At 38.4% G+C, this 21549-nt stretch overlaps 1 protein-coding gene across 1 annotated transcript in view; it reads left to right on the forward strand.

The window, feature by feature from the left end:
* LOC101359815 (transmembrane protein 56-like) overlaps positions 1–20810 on the forward strand; it is a 52752-nt gene extending 31942 nt beyond the window's left edge. Inside the window, exon 8 of the mRNA XM_023733349.1 lies at positions 20490–20810. Within this exon, the coding sequence (XP_023589117.1) occupies positions 20490–20808 (319 nt within the window). The 3' untranslated portion in view covers positions 20809–20810. The remainder of the gene's footprint in view (positions 1–20489) is intronic.
* Positions 20811–21549: the final 739 nt, after the last annotated feature.

Below are 21549 nucleotides of genomic sequence, written 5' to 3' on the forward strand. Positions count from 1 at the left end.
TTTACTGCTTGTTACAGTCAGGTTTGTACTCCTACTGTCCCATGCACCTGTGGGTTGTTCTTGCCTTTCTTCCTTTTATTCATAGCCTCCATTTCCCCTCCATCTTTGCAAAATTTACTTGCCTTTCAAGCCTTAATTCAAAATCCTAAACCAAGGTGTCTTAGTTAGCTGCGCTGCTGTAACAGAAGTACCACAGGTGGGTGGTTTTAAACAGCAGAAATTATTTTCTCACAGTTCTGCAGGCTAAAAGTCCAAATCAAGGCCTTGACCGTGTGGATTCCTTCCTTGTCAGTAGCCCTGGGCATTCCTTGGTGATCCTTACATGGCATCTGTCTTCCCTAGTACATGCTCAATTCTGTGTCTGATCTGCTCTTTTTATAACTCAGAAGTGATTAGGTTTAGGACACACCCTGCACTGGCATGACCTTATTAACATAACAAAGAAAACTCTATGCCCAAATGGGATTACATCCACAGGTATAGGGTTTAGGATTCCCATACATATTTAGGGGGGCACACTTCAATCCATAACAGTGGGGAAGGATTGATATATGTAGCCTTTCATGATTTAGTACAGGGATAACAGAGGATTGGGAAGGTGAGTTAGAGAGCTTACCCTGTATCAAGCTTTACTAATGATTTAAAGGATCCAGGTAAGCATGAGGCACAAGCAAAGCAGGGAGAGGCTCAGGACCATCAGTATGGCTCCCTAGGTCCTTTTTGCATTGGGCAAGTTCTTGAGCACGATGACCTGTGTGGTCTCTAAGCAACGTGCGCATTCACATCTCTGACACAGAAGGAGTGCTCTTGGTTATAAAGCATCTCCATTTCATACTCAGATAGTTACACAGCTTAAATGCATACATTCCAGGTTTAGCATAACCAATCCTAGGCTAGGTATATCCTGCTAGAAGCATTCCATGGATGAAGACTCTCCTACTACAGATACCATTAGTCTATCAGGAGGTCTGTTATTAGTATGCTTATCAGGAGATTAGCCTGAATCACCCATCTTTTTTCTTACTTAGGGGGTCATCCCAGAATAGGAGAGAATGGATTGCAGATCTGCTGCGTAACCTTTTCTTTCCCAAGTACTTATATACTGTCTTATTTTCTTTGCTGTTGTTTTGAATATTGTAATCTTATTTCTTCAAGAAGACAGTTGCTAGTGCTTGAGCCCAGTTTTAAAATCCTCAAAAACTCTCATAATGTGAAAGTGGAAGCATATAAGGGGAAAGACCATCTTCTTTGAAGTCTAAAGACTTGGATTCAAATCCAAACTCTCCCACTTACCATTGTCTGCGAGTGCAAGTTGTTTAACCTCCCTGAGTGTCAGTTTTCATATCTATAAAATGGAGAAGATGATACCTACAGGCCTCATAGGCTGTTGTGAAGATAAAATGAGATTATATATGTAAAGCACCTGGCATAATGTTTGTCATTGAGTATATATTCAATAAGTGCTAAATCTAACATATACTCAGTATGTTAAAACCTAGCAAACACTGAAAGTGCACAGTTTATATTTGCTGTCTCATATCCTTTATATCCTCGTTGCTCTTCAACCCAGTATAGTTAGGCTTCTGCTTCTGCATTTTCTTGAAACTGTTCATTAAAGTTACCTTTGACTTCCAGTTGCAAAATCCAATGAGTTGTTCTTGGTGTCTGTCATAGGACTTGATGCTGCTGGTCACACCCTTCTTCTAATGCTGCACTCCCCTTGCTTTCATGGCATTGCCCTCGCCTCATTCTCCTTCCTTTTCCCTGACCATCCCCTCTCAGGAGACAGTTTGTTAAATGATTGTGCTCCCCAGGGACTCTCTTCTGGGCCACTGACTTTCTGCTGGGGTGAGCTCTTCCACTCCCAAAGTTTCAAGTTATTAACTATTTGCTGATATTGGTTTAATGGACTGTGCATGAGTTTTGAAATCAGATAAACTCAAGTTAGAATTTAACTTTGCCACTCCCTATGACCTTGGGCAAGTTATTTAACATTCCTGTAACACAGTTGCTTTCTCTTCTTAAAAAAAAAAAGCATATTAGTATTGTTGTTGTTTGCTATTGAGTTGATTCCGACTCATAGTGACTCTATAGGACAGAGTAGAACAGCCCCAAGGTTTCCAAGGCAGTAATCTTTTTTTTTTTTTAATTGTGCTTTAGGTGAAAGTTTACACCTCAAGTTAGTTTCTCATACAAAAATTTGTACACACATTGTTATGTGACCCTAGTTGCTATCCCTATAATGTGACTGCACATTCCTCCTTTCCACCCTGTATTTCCTGTGTTCATTCAACCAGCTCCTATACCTTTCTGCCTTCTTATTTTGCCTCCAGACAGGAGCTGTCCATTTAGTCTCGTGTGTTTACTTGAACTGAGAAACACACTCTTCATGAGTATCATTTTATGTCTTACAGTCCAGTCTATTGTTTGTCTGAAGAGTTGGCTTCAGGAATGGTTTCAGTTTTGGGCTAACAGAGAGTCCAGGGGCCATGTCTTCTGGGGTCCTTCCAAGTCTCAGTCAGACCATTAAGTCTGGTCTTTTTACTAGAATTTGAGTTCTGCACCCTACTTTTCTCCTGCTCTGTCAGGGACTCTCTGTTATGTTCCCTGTCAGAGCCGTCATTGATGGTACCAAGGCTGTAATCTTTATGGAAGCACACTGCTACATCTTTCTTCCGAGGAGCTGCTGGTGGGTTTGAACCACCTACCTTTCGGTTAACAGCTGAGGGCTTAACCACTTTGCCACCAGGGCTCCCATATTAATGTTACCTACCTCTTAGTATTATAGTCGTGTTTTCTCCTCTCAGGTGGCACATCAAGTTTTCACGTCTAAAATAGAATGCGAAGGAGCCGCGGTGGGGCAGTGGTTAAGCGCTCGGCTGCTAATGGGAAGGGTGGCGGTTTGAATTCACCACCGATCTGTAGGAGAAAGCTGTGGCAGTCTGCTTCCATAAAGATTACAGCCTTGGAACTCCTATGAGGCAGTTCTAGTCGGTCGTATAGGGTCTCTGAGTTGGAATTGACTTGACAGCTACGGGTTTGGTTTTAGGTTTTTAAAGTGGAATGCAACATGTTTCCCTCTGTATCCTCATCTTGTATTCTCTTGTTCAGTACGTAGCGCAGCCGTCCACTCGGTTACCCCTGCTGGACATTTGGGAATCATCTCTGACTACTTCTTCCTCACCTATATTTGGCCCATCACCAGGTCCTACCGTATCACCTCCTAAATGTCTCTTGCTTTTGCCACCTCCTCTCCATCTCTGTCCGTGCCCTAGTTCATCATCTCTTGCCTGGTCTACAGCACCAGCCTCTAACTCTGCATTGTACTATATAGTAGCCACAAGCCACACGTGGCTGTTTATACTGAAATTAAGTAAAATGAAGTAAAGTAAATTCAGTGCCTCAGTCTCACTCGTAACATTTCAGGTGCTCCATAGCCCTATGTGGCTATGGAATTGGACAGCACATATATGGAACATTTTCATTATAGCAGAAAGTTCTGCTTGGCAGACCCTATTCCATAGTGATCTACTAAAATACGTAAATGAACATGCAGCTCCGCTGAGTAAAACCTTGCTCAGTGGCTCCTACTGCTCACAGGATGAAAGCTGAGCTCTTTAATGTGACCCAGAAAGATCTCCAAGTAAAGCTATCTTATCTTCGCCACTTTCTTCCTCAAATTCTTCTCTCTCACCAACTTGCCCATCTTCCGTCACAGCCTCCTGTCTCCTTACTCGTCCTTCAAGACTCAGCCCAGGGATCATTCCCATCACTAAACCCCATCAATTTCCAGGCTAGGTTGGGTGTCCCTCACTTGTGCTTCCAAGTTAGCGGTGTATGTTTATATCACTGTGCTCAGTATATTTTATTGTAACGTTCTCTTTTTTTCCTCTTTCCTGTTTATCTCTATATTTTATTATGTCAGAGACATATTTTGTTAAACTTTGCATAGTCTAGGGTTTACACAGTGCCTAGCACATATCTGTTGCTGTCACAAGTCTTTCTCCCACATAGCCGCTGAGTGGGTTCGCACCATTGACCTTTTGGTTAGCAGCCGAGTGTTAACCACTGAGCCACAAGGGCTCCTGTCTGGCACATACTAGCCATTTAATTGCTTTTTGAATAAATGACTCCCAAGAGGTGATCTGTTAAACTTTAGCGAGGTCCATTTCTTGAATATGATTCCGATTATGAGATTTTGAAGCAGGAGAAAGGTAACTTTGACACAGGAACCTCAATTTGTTTTTGTTTGAAACTCTTCTTCAGAAATTGTAAAATTAAAGATAATTTCATTTATTCTTTAATTTTATAGTAAAAAGTTATACTATGGTTTTATCTAAAAGCCCTGGGTCTTTGTAAAGTAAGAAAATGAAAAGTGAATGGGGTTGGAGTACGAGTAGGAGAAGTGGTATAGTGTGAGCAGCAGACAGTATAACAAAACTGAGCACAGCTGCTGAAGTCCTGTTAAAGCTTTCCATAGTTTACTTATATTCTTTCTAGTTTGTGGTACTTTTATATTTTCTTCATTTTAGAGCTTTATATGATTTAGGAAGGCACAGGGATACATGTGGAGGATACAAATGAAAAAGAGTGAAATAAAGTTAGATACCTGGGCTTTAGTTAATGTCTGCTGCTGATTTTTACCTTTACATCAGGTTTCTTTTGTGAAATACAATTTAATGGTGACAATCTCTTTCTAAATCAAATGTCCCAAACTTAGGAGGACATATTATTGAATTGCTGTTAAAATTGAGTACCTTACACAGACATGGCACCTATGTTTCTTAACATGTTTATTCAGTTTTTTGTTATTATCCTCAGTGCCTAAATGCCCTAGTCCCTGCCTTCAGGTATACTGTCAAGTCTATTCAAAAGTCTATGTAAAACAATGAGCTAGTAAAACAAGACATGTGAAAAAGGGCAAAAAAAATAAAAGTGCTATTAATAGTATACAATGTAGGTTCTTGAACATTTTGGTCTCATAAATTATTGAGGATGCCAATGAACTTTTTGTTTCTGTGGATTGTATCTATTTATATTTACTATACTGGAAATAAAAGCTGAGACATTTAAAAATATTTATTAATTAATTTAATAGTAACAGTATTGTATGTTAACATCTTTTGTGTGAAAAATAACTACATTACCAAAAAAAGAAATTTTAGTGGGAACAGTGTCATTTTCTTTTTTTGAAGTCTCTGTAATGTCTAGCTTAATAGAATTCAGCTAATTCTGAAGTCGGCTTGTTATTTTTGTTTTTAAGTCTACTTCATTTTCAATTTGTTGTGATAATATAGGAGTATTTTACTAGCTTTTCCAAATAATTATGAATATTCTTTTTTGATACCACACCAAAACTCACCAAGAGGTTATTTCTTATAAATTAGTTAAAACATAGGAGTCCCTGGGGGACACAAACAGTTAAGCATGTGGTTACTAACAGAAAGGTTGGCAGTTTGAATCCACAGAGAGGTGCTGTGGAAGAAAGGCCTGGCAATCTTCTGAAAGGTCACAGCCATGAAAACCCTTTGGAGTGTAGTCTACTCTGCAACACATGGGGTGTTGATGAATTGGAATCAACTCGATGGCAACTGTCTAGTTATAACATAGAATCTGAAACCCTTTTGCACCTAGAGTGGATATTACAACCATGCATGATTTTGTATCATCATGCATTGTTCATTTGGAAAATATTGGTTCACTGAGTAGATCTTCTAAATACTGGCACTTTTATTACATAATATAAAAAAAAAAAAACACATTAGTTAATATCACCGCTGATCTCAATTGAAATGTCTTTAACAATTGGGAAGTTGTGAAGTCCACAGTGGCTTTCCAAAGCTAGATTTTCCAAAATTCTAACTTTCATATAAAAGTTCAAGTTTTGTTATTAGCAACAAGCACTGTCAGTTGTTTTCCTTGAAGTGACAAGTGACAAATTGTTTTCCTTTGTTCTTTCTGAGAAAATGTCTGTCACATACCAAAGTCTAAATAACCATAGTTTGTCATCAGATGTTCTTTCAAGTAAAAATGGTATTCCATGGAAAAATCAGGTGGTTCAGCTCACAACTCAAACAGTCATACAAGGGTTTTTTCCTCAGGGTATCCACTGTACTTTGCAGCACAATTTCTTTGTGTAATTCCCATTTCATCAGGCAGAATATTAAAAAGATGTGTACTCAAGGTCATGATTTAATAAAATTAATAATTCTTACTGCTTCATCAAGGACATTCTTAAGTTTTTTCTTCCTTTTGGTTCTTTTTAACTGCAAGAGTGTGCGGGTAACAGAGTACAATGACTATTAGTACCGTCTGGTGCCGTTGCCTTGATTTGTGTAAGACACCAGCAGTTTTATCCACCGTTGCTTTTGTACCATCGGCGCAAATGTCAACACAGTAAAAAAGGCAAATAACGTTTTTGTATTATGAAAATTATTTTGACCTTGTGGACCCCCCGAAAAGATCTCATGGGTCCCTGGACCGCAGTTTGAAACCTGCTGGCATAAACGTAATTGCTGTGAGCTCTTGGAAAGAGGAGAGATTGTTATTGATTGATGTTTCTCATGCAAGGCTTCACAGAGAAGGTAGGACATATTCTTAAAATCTTTCAGGATTTTGTAAGAAGTGGATGGGGAGGGGAGGCCTTACATATAAGGAGAAAAGAGTGAACAGAGGTTTTTCAAAAGTGGAGTAAACATGCTGTCAGTAGGAAAAAGTGAGTAGCCTTGCAGGATCAGAGTAGGTCTTAGGGAGAGGGTGGATAAACATAGAGAGCATTAAGTACCAGGGAGAACTATTGGAACTTGACCCAATAAATAGCATTTATTATAGTGGAAAAGATTCTGAAAATAGCATTGAGTAATTCTGATTTCTGGTATGTGTAGTAGGGTAAGACTGGAAGCAAAAGGTTGGGTTAGCAGGTCAGCATCAAGCATGAATAAATGAAAACAAGTAAGCATCCAGACTAGACTTTGGAAATTGAGAGAAGATGACAAAATAGAGATTTTGAAGGAAGAAAAAACTAAATTGGCAATGGATAAGGAATTAGAGAAAAAGGAAAGGTTTAAGATAACTTGCACATTGAATCCAGAAGGAAGAGCTCATTAAAAACATGGGGACAGGTCTGCTTCAAGAGATGGTAATTTCACTGTCCCTGAAGACATTTGAAGAGAAGCTAGAGGAACAAATGGGGGTATTATTGAAAGAGGGTTTTGAGCATTAGAATATTGGGTGGAAGAGGTACTGGTTCACAAACCTAACTGCTTATCAGAATCATCTGTAAAGCTTTTTAAGTATGTAAATGTGAGAATTTGATTCATTAGGCCTGGGAAAAACCAGAGAATTTGTGTTTGGGCCAAGCAACCCCCATTTATTTTGTTGCAGCCACCTGCCAGTGGAACCAGATGACTAAGTTCTCCTAAAGGCCTCTTTCAGCTTTAGGACTCTCTAAAATAATTAACTAAACCAATACATACATACCTTGTATTACAGACACACACGCACACACACCCACACACACATAAAGACCTGGGGAATTAGGAAGACTAGAAGACAAAGTCTTGAGTTTGGTTTGGAGACCTTGGATAAGAGGACAGAGCAGCTGAGTAGAAATAATTCTAAGAGCTAGAGAGAGGAATTTTGGGATGATCAGAATAGAGGTGATATTTGAAACCATGAGTAAAGATGGTACTTAAAAGATAAAATTGAATGTCTGCAATTGGGGAATAGGAGAAGGAAGAGTAGATACAGTGAAGGAGTAGTTTAGAAGTAGGAGGGGAATCAAGATAATGTCGAGGTAGAGGACCACTTTTCTAAATCTAAGGTCCCGAATTTTCTAAGGTTAATATTTATTAAATATAAATGTTTACATGTCTGAAAGAATTACATTTGCAGCTATAATATAACTAGGGTCAGCCGACAACCCAGTCCCTGTGTAGAGTTGGAGCAACAGTCCAGCATCAAAATCCTCACTGGAGTTTCTCCAAGGATGTCAACGAAGATCCAGTTTGTTGTGCACAACAACACTTCATAAATTTCCCTTCATTCCTCTTCCTCACAATATCGCCTGGACCACACAGCTTCCCCAGACTCTATCAGACTTCTGGCTCTGAACTCCAGACTCCTTAAACTCACCAAACCAGCATCATGCAGGGATAGATTCTTTGTGCCTCATCCCCTTTTCTCACTTTTTCTTTCTCTACCAACAGGTAACCCCCCTTCTTTTCTCTAGATGTGAATCAGACCAAATGATTCCTTGTACTTTTTAAACTATTTTTAGTGGGTACCACACTTCTGCACAATTAACTCTCAGAAACTTAACTGAAAAGTTCAGTTTCCTTAGAAGGCCAGGGAGTGGAAGGAATGTTAAATAAGCAAGACAGAATTTCCTCTAAGGGCCCGGGGGGAGGATTGCAAACACATACAATTTGCAATCTTTTTTTTTATACCTGTCTTAGTAATAACTGTGTTGTTGTTAGTTGCTGTTGAGTCAATTCTGATTCATGGTGCAGAGTAGAACTGTTCATAGGGTTTTCAAGGCTGTGACCTCTTAGAAGCAGATCACCAGGCCTGTCTTTCGAGGTGCTTCTGTGTGGGTTCAAACCGCAAACCTTTTGGCTAGTAGTCAAGCAGTTAACCATTTGCACCACCCAGGGACTCAGTAATAACTACAGATGATATAGATGATAGGTAAAAGGGAGTGCTGTCCTTCTGTCCTTCCTTCCCACATGCATGTCTTCCTCGTCCTCCCCTGTCCTCTTCCCTCTCAGCTTGAATACATATCTTCACAAACTCTTACCTTTATTTGTTGGCTTGAAAGAGTGTTTTCATTAAGTAAGGAAAGGTGGATTCCAGCTAAGTCAGTGGTGCTTCTGACGTGGGACAAGAGGGTAAGGTGGACAATTATTTAAATATTATTTCACCTTGAATTAGTATAGAGGTTCTTTCCTTTGAAAGAGACTGGCTTACAGACCAGGGCACTGCTCAGATGGAAAAATTGGCAGAAGTAGAACAAAGTGATTACGTAGTAAAAGCAAAGGACAAGTTCTTTAAGTCTGGGTTTGTAGATAATCACCAAACAATAATTTGGAAAGTGTGTGAACTAGTTGGAGAACAGGAAGTAGTCTGGGCTGAATACAGTGTAGAACTTGTGGTATTGAAGAGAAAAGCCTATAAAGGTAGAGTCAGGAAGACGAGTTGGGTTATTGTAGTCATCCAGGTAAGAGATGCTGAGGACCAAAACATCATAGTGGTAGCAGTGGGAATACAATGACTAGGGAGGATTAGAAAGAATTTTAATAGATCTTGGTTAAAACTATAAACGAAAAATAGAATACAGGTAGGAATAGCCTAGGATGACTAAATTGATGGTGATCTCATTGATAAGGATTGGGAAGATCAGAAGAAAAACAGTTTTCTATGAAGATGTTAATGGAAGGAGGAGAGATTAAGTGATTGGATAAGGAGTACAGTATTGGTTTTAGGCATATTTGAGAATTTGTGATTTGTCAGGTGAAAATACCCAGCAAGAAATTAGAAGTATGGAACTATAATTAGAGCTTAAGAGAGAACTGAAACCAGAGATTTGTGTCATCTATATCCACAGTGTTGTGAGCCCCTGAGAATGGATGCAATGATCTTGGTAGAGCATATAGAAAAAAATACATCCACTGCTCAGTTATTGACATGGTTAGTTTCTAAACACCAGGTCATTATGTGAAAATCAACATTATGTGAAAACGAAGGATGACCACGTTAGATCACAAAATGAAGGATGACTACATCATCACATAACTGTCAGATTACATTATTACATAACTGCCAAATTATATCACTTCATAACTGCCAAATTACATCATTTCATAAATGTTAAGGAGTGCTGGTTGTGCAGTGGTTAAGAGCTCATCTGATACCCAAAAGGTCAGCCATTAGAATCCACCAGCTGCTGCTTGTAATCGCTCTGGAGCAATTCTACTCTGTCCTATAGGGTTGCTGTGAGTCAGAATCGACTTGATGGCAATGGGTTATAACAGCCAAATTACATTATTACATAACTGCCAGACTGCAGAGAATCATGCCCCAGCCAAGATGATACATAACCTTAACTATCACAGCCAGTGTTACTCTCACCTCACATACCAGCATTTGTTACTGCCAGACATATGTTGTTAATGTACAAAATAATTTACTTGATGGCAATGGGTAGTTTTACTATTGTTGCAAATGTGAAATGACAAATGACGAGATAGTCAATAAGCGAGGAATAGGTGTACTCCCTGGGAAGCACGATTTAAGGGACAGGCAGAGGAAGTAGAGACTGAGACAGAATAGAGAATCAGGAGGAAATTGTATCATGGAAATTAAGGGAGGAGAGATTCAGAAAAGTATGGTGCTTGGCAGTGTCAAATGCTATGGAGAGATCAACTGGAATGAAGGCTAAGAGGAATCTGTTGCTTTGGTTGTGGGGAAGTCACTGTGACCTTTCCAAAAACAATTCTATAGTATTAAAGAAGTTCAGTCATATTGTACCAGGTTGACAGAAAGGTAAGAATGTCTATGAGTACAGTGCCTACTCCTCTTTTAAGAAGTTTGACAGGGAAGGAAAGTAGAGAAAGAGATTTTTGGATTAGGGAGAATTGAGCATGTTGCTAAGAGAGAAGGGGGACTTGATGGAGCAAGGAATAGGGGATAATTGATGGAATAAAGTCCCAGAAGGAGTGGTGGGATCTAGAGCATGGGTAAAGAAACAGTTAGCCTTGGAGAGGGCCAAGAGATACCTCTTCCTCTGAGTGCAAAAGTAAAGGCAACTGAAAATAAGTTTTTCAGCCTTGGAATCAGAATTTGAGAGGATTCATGGTTGATGGACTCTTAGTATCTCAGTAATAACTTAAAAGTACCAAACCCATTGCCATCGAGTCGATTCCGACTCATAGGAACCCTACAGGGCAGAATAGAACTGCCTCGTAGAGTTTCCAAGGCTATAATCTTTACGGAAGCAGACCGCCCTATTTTTCTCCCGCAGAGTGACTGGTGAGTTTTAACCACTGACCTTTTGGTTAGCAGCTGGGTGCTTTAACCACTGAGCAACCAGGGCTCCCATCTCAATATTAGAAAATACCAGTTCCTCTTATGAGATTGATTAAGGAGAGAAGTGGATGGAGGAAGGAAAGGGACTTGAGTGGCAGGCAAGGCTGTAGTTTGGAAGCAATTCTACGGAGAATGTGGAGGTAAATAAAAAAGATATCAAGTAAATTTGAGAAATCAGCTGAAGTTCAGACTCTTAAGATAATATGTGTGCCATTTAACTTAGATATCTAACATCAGTGGGTAATAATAGCTATTTATTGAGCTCTTAGACACAGCTTCATAGTACAAGGTAGGTACTATCATTATTCCCATTTTATAGCGATAAAGCCAAAACATAGAGGTTAATAACATGGAGAGCTAAAGACCACACAGCTAATAAATGGCAGAACTAGTCTTTGAACTTAGGCAGTCTAACTGCAGAGCAGAGTACCCATTCAACCATTTTACTGTAAGGGAAGCTGAGTTGAGGAAAGATTGGAGCTAGGCAGGGTGGATGGATAGTTGACGTGTCAAAGAGAACTGAGGGTGTTGATGGTTCTGAGGTTAACTTTGAGTTCAGGTAGGTAAGAAAGAAGTGAATGAAAGTGTGGAGGCTCATACTGGAGGGATTTGAGGGTTTGGAGGTCACAGAAAAAGTTCAGGTGGAATTGGATAAAGTGAAATAGGGAAGGTTGAGTTTTAATTTGAGAGGAATGAGCTATTTGAAGTATAACATTTCTAAATAATACCAAGGGCACCATGTAGTCAAAGAAATGAATGGCTGAAGGAGAAGAGGGCAGATCTTTGGAGTAGAGAAGGCTGGCAGATAGGAGAGTTGTTAATTAGACCAAATGATGGTGACCTCACTGCCTCAGTGATTTTTTTTTCCTATTTGGGATATTATTTTAACCATTGCTGCCTAAATAGTCAGGGGCCCTGGTGGTGCAATGGTTAAAGCACTTGGCTGCTAACCAGAAGGTCAGCTTTTCAAACTCACCAGCTACTCCGCAGGAGAAAGATGTGGCAGTCTGCTTCCATAAGGATACAGCCTTGGAAACCTGTGGGGCAATTCTTCTCTGTCCTATAGGGTTGTTATGAATTGGAATTGACTAAACAGCAGTGGGTTTGCTTTTGGTTTGACCTAAATAGTCTGTTCTCTTGTAATTGCCTTGCATAATTTAGCCCTTCTATTTGCACTGTATTTATACTTATAAATTGATATACATCACTTATTCTATAGATTATTCCTATTTGATATTTTAATCTCTTCAAGTAAAATGTTTTCAGCTTTTTTTTTTTTTAACCATTAGTTTTTAATTTCTTAGGTTGAATAGTTTCTAGCTTAGTCATGACTAGTTCACAGTCAAACTGAATATTAAGATACATGGGTATATTAGTTTTACTACATCTACAATTTAATGTCTAAAACAGTGAAGTACAAATTAGTCAAGATAGTTTTTCAAAGGAAGAAAAAGTAGAGTCGGAGAAATGTTCACTGAATTTTTTAAACGTAAACTTTTTATTTTAGAATAGTTTTAGATTTACAGAAAAGTTGCGAAGGTGATACCAGATGGTTCTCATATACCCCACACCCAGTTTCCCCTATTGTTAACATCTTAACATTAGTGTGGTACATTGTCACGATTAATGAACCAGTACTGATACATTATTATTAACTATAATAATAATAGATAGTAGATTTTTTACTATTGTCATAAATGCGAAATGATGGATAACAAGATAGTCGATAAGTGAGGAGTAGAAGTAGTCCCTGGGAAGCACAGCTATGTAAGGGACAGGCAGAGGAAGTAGAGACTGAGGAAGAAGAGAGAATCAGGAGGAAATAGTATTAAAGCCAACTGTATTCACATTTCTTTGGTTTGTCCCTAAGTCCTTTTTCTGTCCTAGCATCCCAGTCAGGATTCCACATTACATTTAGTTGTCATGTCTTTGTAGGTGCATCTTGTTTGTGACAGGTTCTCAGGCTTTTTCTTATTTTCAGTAACTTTGACAGTACTGAGTACTGCTCAGGTATTTTGTAGAATATCCCTCAATGGGAGTTTGTCTGATGTTTTTCTCATGGTTAGACTGGGATTATACAGCTTGGGAGGAAGATCACAGAGGCATAGTGCCCTTCTCATGACGTCCTATCAAGACTACATGCTATCAACATGACTTATCACTGTTGATGTTAACCTTGATCACCTGGCTGGAGTATCACTGTTCGGTTTCTCCACTTTAAAGTTACTCCCTGCCCCCTTCCATACTGTACTCTTTGGAAGGAAGTCACTATACATAACCCACACTTGAGGGGAGTTATGTTCTACCTTCTTGAGCATGCAGTATCAACAAATTATTTGGAGTTCTTTTGTATGAGAGGTTTGTCTCTTTTTCCCCCATTTATTTATTTATTTTTCAGTTATTTATTTATATCAGTATGGACTCCTGGATATTTATTTTATACTTTCAGTTATGATCCAACACTACATGATTTTGTTGCTCAAATTGTTCTGCTTTGACTATTGGGAGCTCTTTCAGTTGACTTCTGTACCCCTTTAAGATGCCCCCATCATTTTGTTTTTTTTTTAAGCACTTCTTACTTTCTGGAGCCCTGGTGGCACAGTGATTAAGAGCTCATGCTGCTAACCAAAAGGTCAGCAGTTCAAATCTACCAGCCACTCCTTGGAAGCTCTATGGGGTAGTTCTACCCTGTCCTGTAGGGTTTCTATGAGTTGGAGTTTACTCGATGGCAATGGGTTTGGATTTCTTGGTTCTTAGTTTCTGGCACTACAAGATACTGTAGGCTCATCTTGTATATTCTCTGTCCTAGCGCTAGAATCAGCCTTTTCTCCAAGGAGCCCTAACTCCTTTTATTGGAGAATATGGTATTAAAAGCCAAGATCTGGGCACTGGGTGTACTCATTGGTACAGTGCCATTGTTTCTAGGCCCTCTCAGCTTGGAAATATGCTAACCTGTGTATGTTGTTGTTGTTAAGTGCCATCGAGTTGGTTCCAACCCTAGGCACAAGAAACGAAACATTGCCCGGTCCTGCACCATCCTCACAGTTGTTGTTATACTTGAGCCCATTGTTGCAGCCACTGTGCCAGTCCATCTCATTAAGGGTCTTCCTCTTTTTCACTGACCTTTTACTTTACCAAGCATGATGTCCTTCTCCAGGAACTGATCCCTCCTGATAATACGTCCAAAGTATTTGAGACGAAGTCTTGCCATCCTTGCTTCTAATGAGCATTCTGGCTGTACTTCTTCCAAGACAGATTTGTTCCTTCTGGAAGCCCATGGTATGTTCAGTATTCTTCACTAACACCATAATTCAAAGGCATCAGTTCTTCTTCCGTATTCATTGTCCAGCTTTCACATGCATATGAGGCAATTGAAAACACTATGGCTTGGGTTAGGCACACCTTAGTCCTTAAAGCGACATCTCTGCTTGCTTCTCTCTTTTATATCTCAAAAGACATTGACTCAAAATACAACCTAATCTTGTAGATTAAGTCCTGACCCATTAACATAACTGCCTCTAAACATCATAGAGGTAGGATTTACAACACATAGGAAAATCACATCAGATGACAGAATGGTGGACAATCACACAATACTGGGTGTACTGGCCTGGCCAAGTTGACACACATTTTTGTGGACACAGTTCAATTTTTAACAACACGCATATCTATTATTATTTCTATATGTATCCATCTGTATCTGTATTAAGCTGAACATATGAGTTCATGCTGAGGTCTCCAGTTCTAATCAGTATCACATGGATCATTCTCGCTTCCCTCCCTTGTTTGTCCATAAGTTTCTAATCCAGCAGTGAGAAACCTAGTTTCCAGTATCTAACATCCATTTGCTTATTTTTTCAATCCTGGTATTATATGTATAGTGGTTTCAGAATTGTTAACCTGCACCACCATGAGATACTTTACCAACTAGAGTACAGTGTCTGTGTATGGTTTCTTTTATCTTTAGTCTTACATTGTCTCTACTCATTTTCAAAATTACATAGGACAGTACTTTTTTTACCCCACCCTTTTCAGTGAGGTTAATACAAGTTAGAAACTTTGTCGAAGTCTGCATTCCATCCTGGCATCCCTCAACCTCCTAACTGATTTTTTAAAATATGCATAAGGGTCACTCTTTGTGCTGTGAAGTTCTGTGGGTTTTGACAAATGTGTAGTGTCATGTATCTAGCACTACGGTATTTCCTGCCCTAAAATATCCCCTGTGCTTCACCTAGTCATTCCTTCTCCCTTCCGCTTGAACCCCTGAGAACCACTGATCTGTTTTCTGTCTTTATAGTTTTGTTTTTTTCTAGAATGTCATATAAATGGAATCATACAGTAGGTAGCATTTTCAGACCGGCTTCTTGCATTTAACAATTTGCATTTCAGATTCATCCATGACTTTTCATGGCTTGGGAATTCATTTCTTTTTATTACTGAATAATATTCCATTTTATGGATGTACCCCAGTTTGTTCCTCCATTCACCTATTGAAAGAAATATTGGTTGCTTCCAGTTTATAGTAATTATGAGTTAAACATGTCTATACACATTTGCATGAAGGTTTTTGTGTGGATATGTTTTCAGTTTAGTTGGAAAAATAACTAGGTTCATGATTGGTGGAGTGTATGATATGAATATGTTTAACTTTATAACTGCCAAACTGTCTTCTAAAGTGACTGTACCATTTTGCATTCCCACCAGCAATGAATGAGCATTCCTGTTGCTCCATGTCCTGATTAGCAGTTGATATTCTCAGTTTTTTTGGATTTTAGCCATTCAAATAGGTTCATAGTGGTATCTCGTTGTTGTTTTAATTTGCATTTCCTTATAATGATAAATGATATTGAGCATCTTTTTTTTAATATTCTATTGTGTTTTCAGTAAAAGTTTCCATAGCAAATTAGGTTCCCATCTGACAATTTCTACACAAGTTTTCAGTAACAGTTACATTTTTCACAGTGTGTCAACCTTTTCATTAATTGTGTTCTAGTTGTTCTGTTTCCAGTACTCTAGTTTCCCTGACCCCTTGTCTTTTCATCTTTGCTTTAGAGTAATTGTTCACCTTTTGTTCTCATATAGATTTTTTTTTAATGGAGCCCGATACTCAAGGGTAATAGATTTCGTGTGCCAATCTGTTATTTCACTAAAAGGTGACCTTGGGATAGTTTTGGTTCAAGGTTTAAAGCGTATTTCAAGGCGATATCTCAAGGAGTGCTGAGCATCTTTTCATGTGCTTATTTTCCACCTACATATTGTCCCTGTTGTTGTCATTCCCAGCATAGTAGACCAAGTGTTTGTCCGATTCAGAATGGCCAATACCAGTCCATTTCAGCTCACTAATGCCTAGGATATAGATGTTTATATGTTCCATTTCATTTTTGACAATTTCCAATTTTCCTGAAATCATACTTCGTACATTCTGCATTCCAGTTATTAATGGATGTATGCAGCTATTTCTTCTCATTTTGAGTCGTGCCACATCACCAAATGAAGGTCCCGGAAGCTTGACTCCATCCACATCATTAAGGCCAACTCCACTTTAATGATGCAGCTCTTCCCCAGTTGTCTTTCGAGTACCTTCCAACCTGGGGGGCTCATCTTCCGGCACTATATCAGACAATGTTCCGCTGCTATTCATAAGGTTTTCACTGGCTAATTCTTTTCAAAAGTAGACTGCCGTGTCCTTTTTGTTTGTCTGTCTTAGTCTGGAAGCTCAGCTGAAACCTCTCCACCATGGGTAACCCAGCTTGTATCTGAATATCGGTGGCATAGCTTCCTGCATCACCGCGATGTGAAAGCCCCCACAGTACGACAAATTGACAGACTATGCCGGGAGTGATAACTTGAAGAGGAATGGCATTGCATTCATCGTCAAAAAGAACATTTCAAGATCTATCCTGAAGTACACACTGTCAGTGATAGGATAATATCCATATGCCTACAAGGAAGACCGGTTAATACGACTGTTATTCAAATTTACGCACCAACCACTAAGGCCAAAGATGAAGAAATTGAATATTTTTACCAGCTTCTGCAGTCTGAAATTGATTGAACGTGCAATCAGGATGCACTGATAATTACTGGTGACTGGAATGTGAAAACTGAAAACAAAGAAGGATTGGTAGTTAGAAAATATGGCCTTGGTGATAGAAATGACGCCAGAGATAGCATGATAGAATTTTGCGAGAACAATGACTTCTTCATTGTAAATACCTTTTTTCACCAACAAACAGCAACTATATACGTGGACCTCAACAGATGAAATATACAGGAATCAAATCGACTACATCTGTGGAAAGAGGCAATGGAAAAGCTCAATATCATCAGTCAGAACAAGGCCAGGTGCCGACTGCAGAACAGACCATCAATTGCTAATATTCAAGTTCAAGTTGAAATTGAAGAAAATTAGAGTAATTCCATGAGAGCCAAAGTACAACCTTGAGTATATCCCACCTGAATTTAGAGACTATCTCAAGAATAGATTTGACGCATTGAACACTAATGACCGAAGACCAGACCACTTGTGGAATGACATCAAGGACATCATACTTGAAGAAAGCAAGAGGTTATTAAAAAGACAGGAAAGAAAGAAAAGACCAAAATGAATGTCAGAAGAGACTCTAAAACTTGCCCTTGAACATCAAGTAGCTAAAGCGAAAGGAAGAAATGAAGTAAAAGAACTGAACAGAAGATTTCAAAGGGTGGCTTGAGAAGACAAAGTAAAGTATTATAATGACATGTGCAAAGAGCTGGAGATAGAAAACCAAAAAGGAAGAACAGGCTCAGCATTTCTCAAGCTGAAAGAACTGAAGAAAAAATTCAAGCCTCAAGTTGCAGTACTGAAGGATTCTATAGGAAGAATATTAAATAATGCAGGAAGCATCAAAGGAAGATGGAAGGAATACACAGAGCCATTATACCAAAAAGAATTGATCGACACTCAACCATTTCAGGACGTAGCATATGATCAGGAACCGATGGTACTGAAGGAAGAAGTCCAACCCGCACTGAAGGCATTGGTGAAAAACAAGGCTTCAGGGATTGATGGAATATCAGTTGAGATGTTTCAACAAACGGATGCAGCACTGGAAGTACTCACTCATCTATGCCAAGAAATTTGGAAGATAGCTACCTGGACAACCGACTGGAAGAGATCCATATTTATGCCTGTTGCCAAGAAAGACAATGCAACAGAATGCAGAAGTTATCAAACAATATCATTAATATCACATACAAGTAAAATTTTGCTGAAGATCATTCAAAAGCAGCTGCAGCAGTGTATCGACAGGAACTGCCAGAAATTCAAGCCGGATTCAGAAGAGGACATGAAACCAGGGATATTATTGCTGATGTCGGATGGATCCTGGCTGAAAGCAGAGAATACCAGAAAGATGTTTACCTGTGTTTTATTGACTGTGCAAATACATATGACTATGTGGATCATAACAAATTGTGGATGGCATTGCGAAGAATGGGAATTTCAGAACACTTAATTGTGCTCATGAGGAACCTGTACACAGATCAAAAGGCAGTCCTTCGAACCGAACAAGGGGATACTGCATGGTTTAAAGTCAGGAAAGGTGTGTGTCAGGGTTGTATCCTTTCACCATACCTGTTCAATCTGTATACTGAGCAAATAATCTGAGAAGCTGGACTCTATCAAGATCAGAAGAAGATGCATTAACAACCTCTGTTATGCAGATGACACAGCCTTGCTTGTTGAAAGTGAAGAGGACTTGAAGCGCTTACTAATGAAAATGAAAGACCACAGCCTTCAGTATGGATTACACCTTAACATAAAGAAAACAAAAATCCTCACAACTGGACCAACAAGCAACATCAAGATAAACAGAGAAAAGATTGATGTTGTCAAGGATTTCATTTTACTTGGATCCACAATCAACACCTATGGAAACAGCAGTCAAGAAATCAAAAGACGCATTACATTGGGCAAATCTGCTGCAAAAGACCTCTTTCAAATGTTAAAAAGTAAAGATGTCGCTTTAAGGACTAAAGTGTGCCTGACCAAAGCCATGGTGTTTTCAGTTGCCTCATATGCATGCAAAAGCTGGGAAAGACTGAAGAAGAATTGATGCCTTTGAATTATGGTCTTGGGGAAGAATATTGAATATACTATGGACTGCCAAAAGAATAAACAAATCTGTCTTGGAAGACGTACAACCAGGATGCTCCTTAGAAGCAAGGATGGCAAGACGACGTCTTGCATACTTTGGGCATGTTATCAGGAGGGATCAGTCCCTGGAAAAGGACATCATGCTTAGTAAAGTAGAAGGTCAACGACAAAGAGAAAGACCTTCAATGAGATGGATTGAGGTAGTGGCTACAACAATGGGCTGAAGCATAACAATGCCTTGGTTCGTTTTTGTTATGTAGATGACACAACCTTGCTTTTTTCTTTTTTTTTTTCTTTTTTCTTTTTTGCATAAGGACATCCAATTTCTCTAGCACTGTTTATTAAAAAGAGTACTAGATTGATCTTTCTCCATTGTATTGCCTTTACTCCTTTGTCAAAAATCAGTTGAGTATAATTGTGTGGGTCTGTTTCTAGACTGTTCATTTCCACTGATCTATTTGTCTGTTCTTTCTCCACTACCACGCTGTCTTGATTAAAATAGTTTTATAGTAGGTCTTGGAAGTGGGTAGAATTTTGTTCTTTTCCAGTATTGTGTTGGCTCTTCTGGGTCCTTTGCCTTTCCATGTAAATTTTAGAATCAGTTTTTTTTAATATGTTAAAAAAAATATTGCTGGGATTTTGTTTGGGATTGCATTGAATCTGTAGATCTAGTTGAGGAGAATTGACATTTTTTAACAATACTGACTTTTCAAATCCATGAAAACGTTTATCTGTTGTTTGTATATTTAGACTTTCTTTGATTTTTCATCAGTGTTTATGGTTTTTTGCATTGTAGATCCTGTATATAATTTATTAAATTTATACCTGAGTATATTATTTTTTGGTGTTGTTGTAAATGATATTTTTTTAAATTTCAACTTCTAAGCTCACTGCTTGTGTATAAGAAAGCAGTCGACTTTTCTGTATTGACTTTGTATCCTGCAATCTTGCTATACTTTCTGTTAGTTACAGGATATTATTATTACTGTTTTGTAGGTTCTTTCCAGTTTCCACATATACAATTATGTCATCTGCAAATGTAGATGGTATTATTTCTTCCTTCTCAATCTATATACCTTTTATTTCTTTTTCTTGTCTTATTGCACTAGCGAGGACTTCAAGTCCAATATTGAATAGAATTAGTGAGACAGGACATCCTTGCCAAGTTTCTGATCACAGGGGGATGTTCACTGAATTTTAAAAACTAAAATTTAAATTATTAATCCTCAGAGATGCAGAATGAATACAGTGTTTAATTTTTTTCCAGATGGTTCTTTGAAACTCTGAAGTATCCAAAGTTTTCCAAAGCTAACGTCATCAATGGAGTACTCATGACAGTGGTGTTTTTCATCGTACGGATTGTTGTGATACCTCCTTTTTATCACTTCGTGTGTTCTGTGTATGGAACGGAACCCTACGTCAGGCTTGGATTGTTAAGGCAGTGTTCCTGGATCGGTAGTTGTGTGGTTTTAGATATAATGAATGTAATGTGGATGATCAAAATTACAAGGGGGTGCATCAAAGTCATCTCTCTAATCAGACAAGAGAAAGCCAGAAGTCATCTTCAAAACGGAAAACTTGACTAAAAAGTGGGATATTGATAAGCAAACTTCATTACAACGGCATTTATATCTGCTGATAGGATGAATTCTTGGCATGTTCTTGTGTTTATTAATTATAAGTGTTATTCAGGGTTTCAGTGTCTTTTTTTTTTTTTAACTTTAGAGAAGAAAAACTAAAATTTACTTTTTATTCCAAGATTTCTTTTCTGCCTTTCTTCTACTTTGTAAGTTTAAATTAAAATTTATAAATATAGTGGTGAATCTTTTCAGAAACCTGTTAACCTGCACTGGTATTTTTCTCTGAAAAGATGACTATGATAATTCAGTGCACTTGGTTTTATGTCATTAATTTTGTTGAAGGAATGGAAACTGCTTTTAAATCTATAAATAGCTCTTAACATTTTGTTCTACTGCACTCCTTTCTTACCAAGACTGTCGATACCAGTGTAGAGTTTGATTTCTAAATTGTTGAATTGTTATTTTTCTTAGGCTATTAGAAGTAATGTATTTTTCATTTCAGATATGCAATCATCTATTAATGATGATGTATTTTACTCATTTTGGGAATATTTACTTTGCTTATTCATGATAAACACTTCCTGTATTTTAAGATTTTTTTTTTTCAGATGCCACTTTCTTATTTCTTTTTTTAGCATTTTGTCAAATTATTGCCTTTTGATTATGTAGTAAGGCTTAAGACCGATCCTATAAATCTCTTTAACAGGTGAATGACTTCTCAGAATGCATGTTGATACATCACCATTT

The sequence above is a fragment of the Trichechus manatus genome, unplaced genomic scaffold (genome assembly GCF_000243295.1).
Source record: "Trichechus manatus latirostris isolate Lorelei unplaced genomic scaffold, TriManLat1.0 scaffold00058, whole genome shotgun sequence".
Classification (NCBI taxonomy): domain Eukaryota; kingdom Metazoa; phylum Chordata; class Mammalia; order Sirenia; family Trichechidae; genus Trichechus; species Trichechus manatus.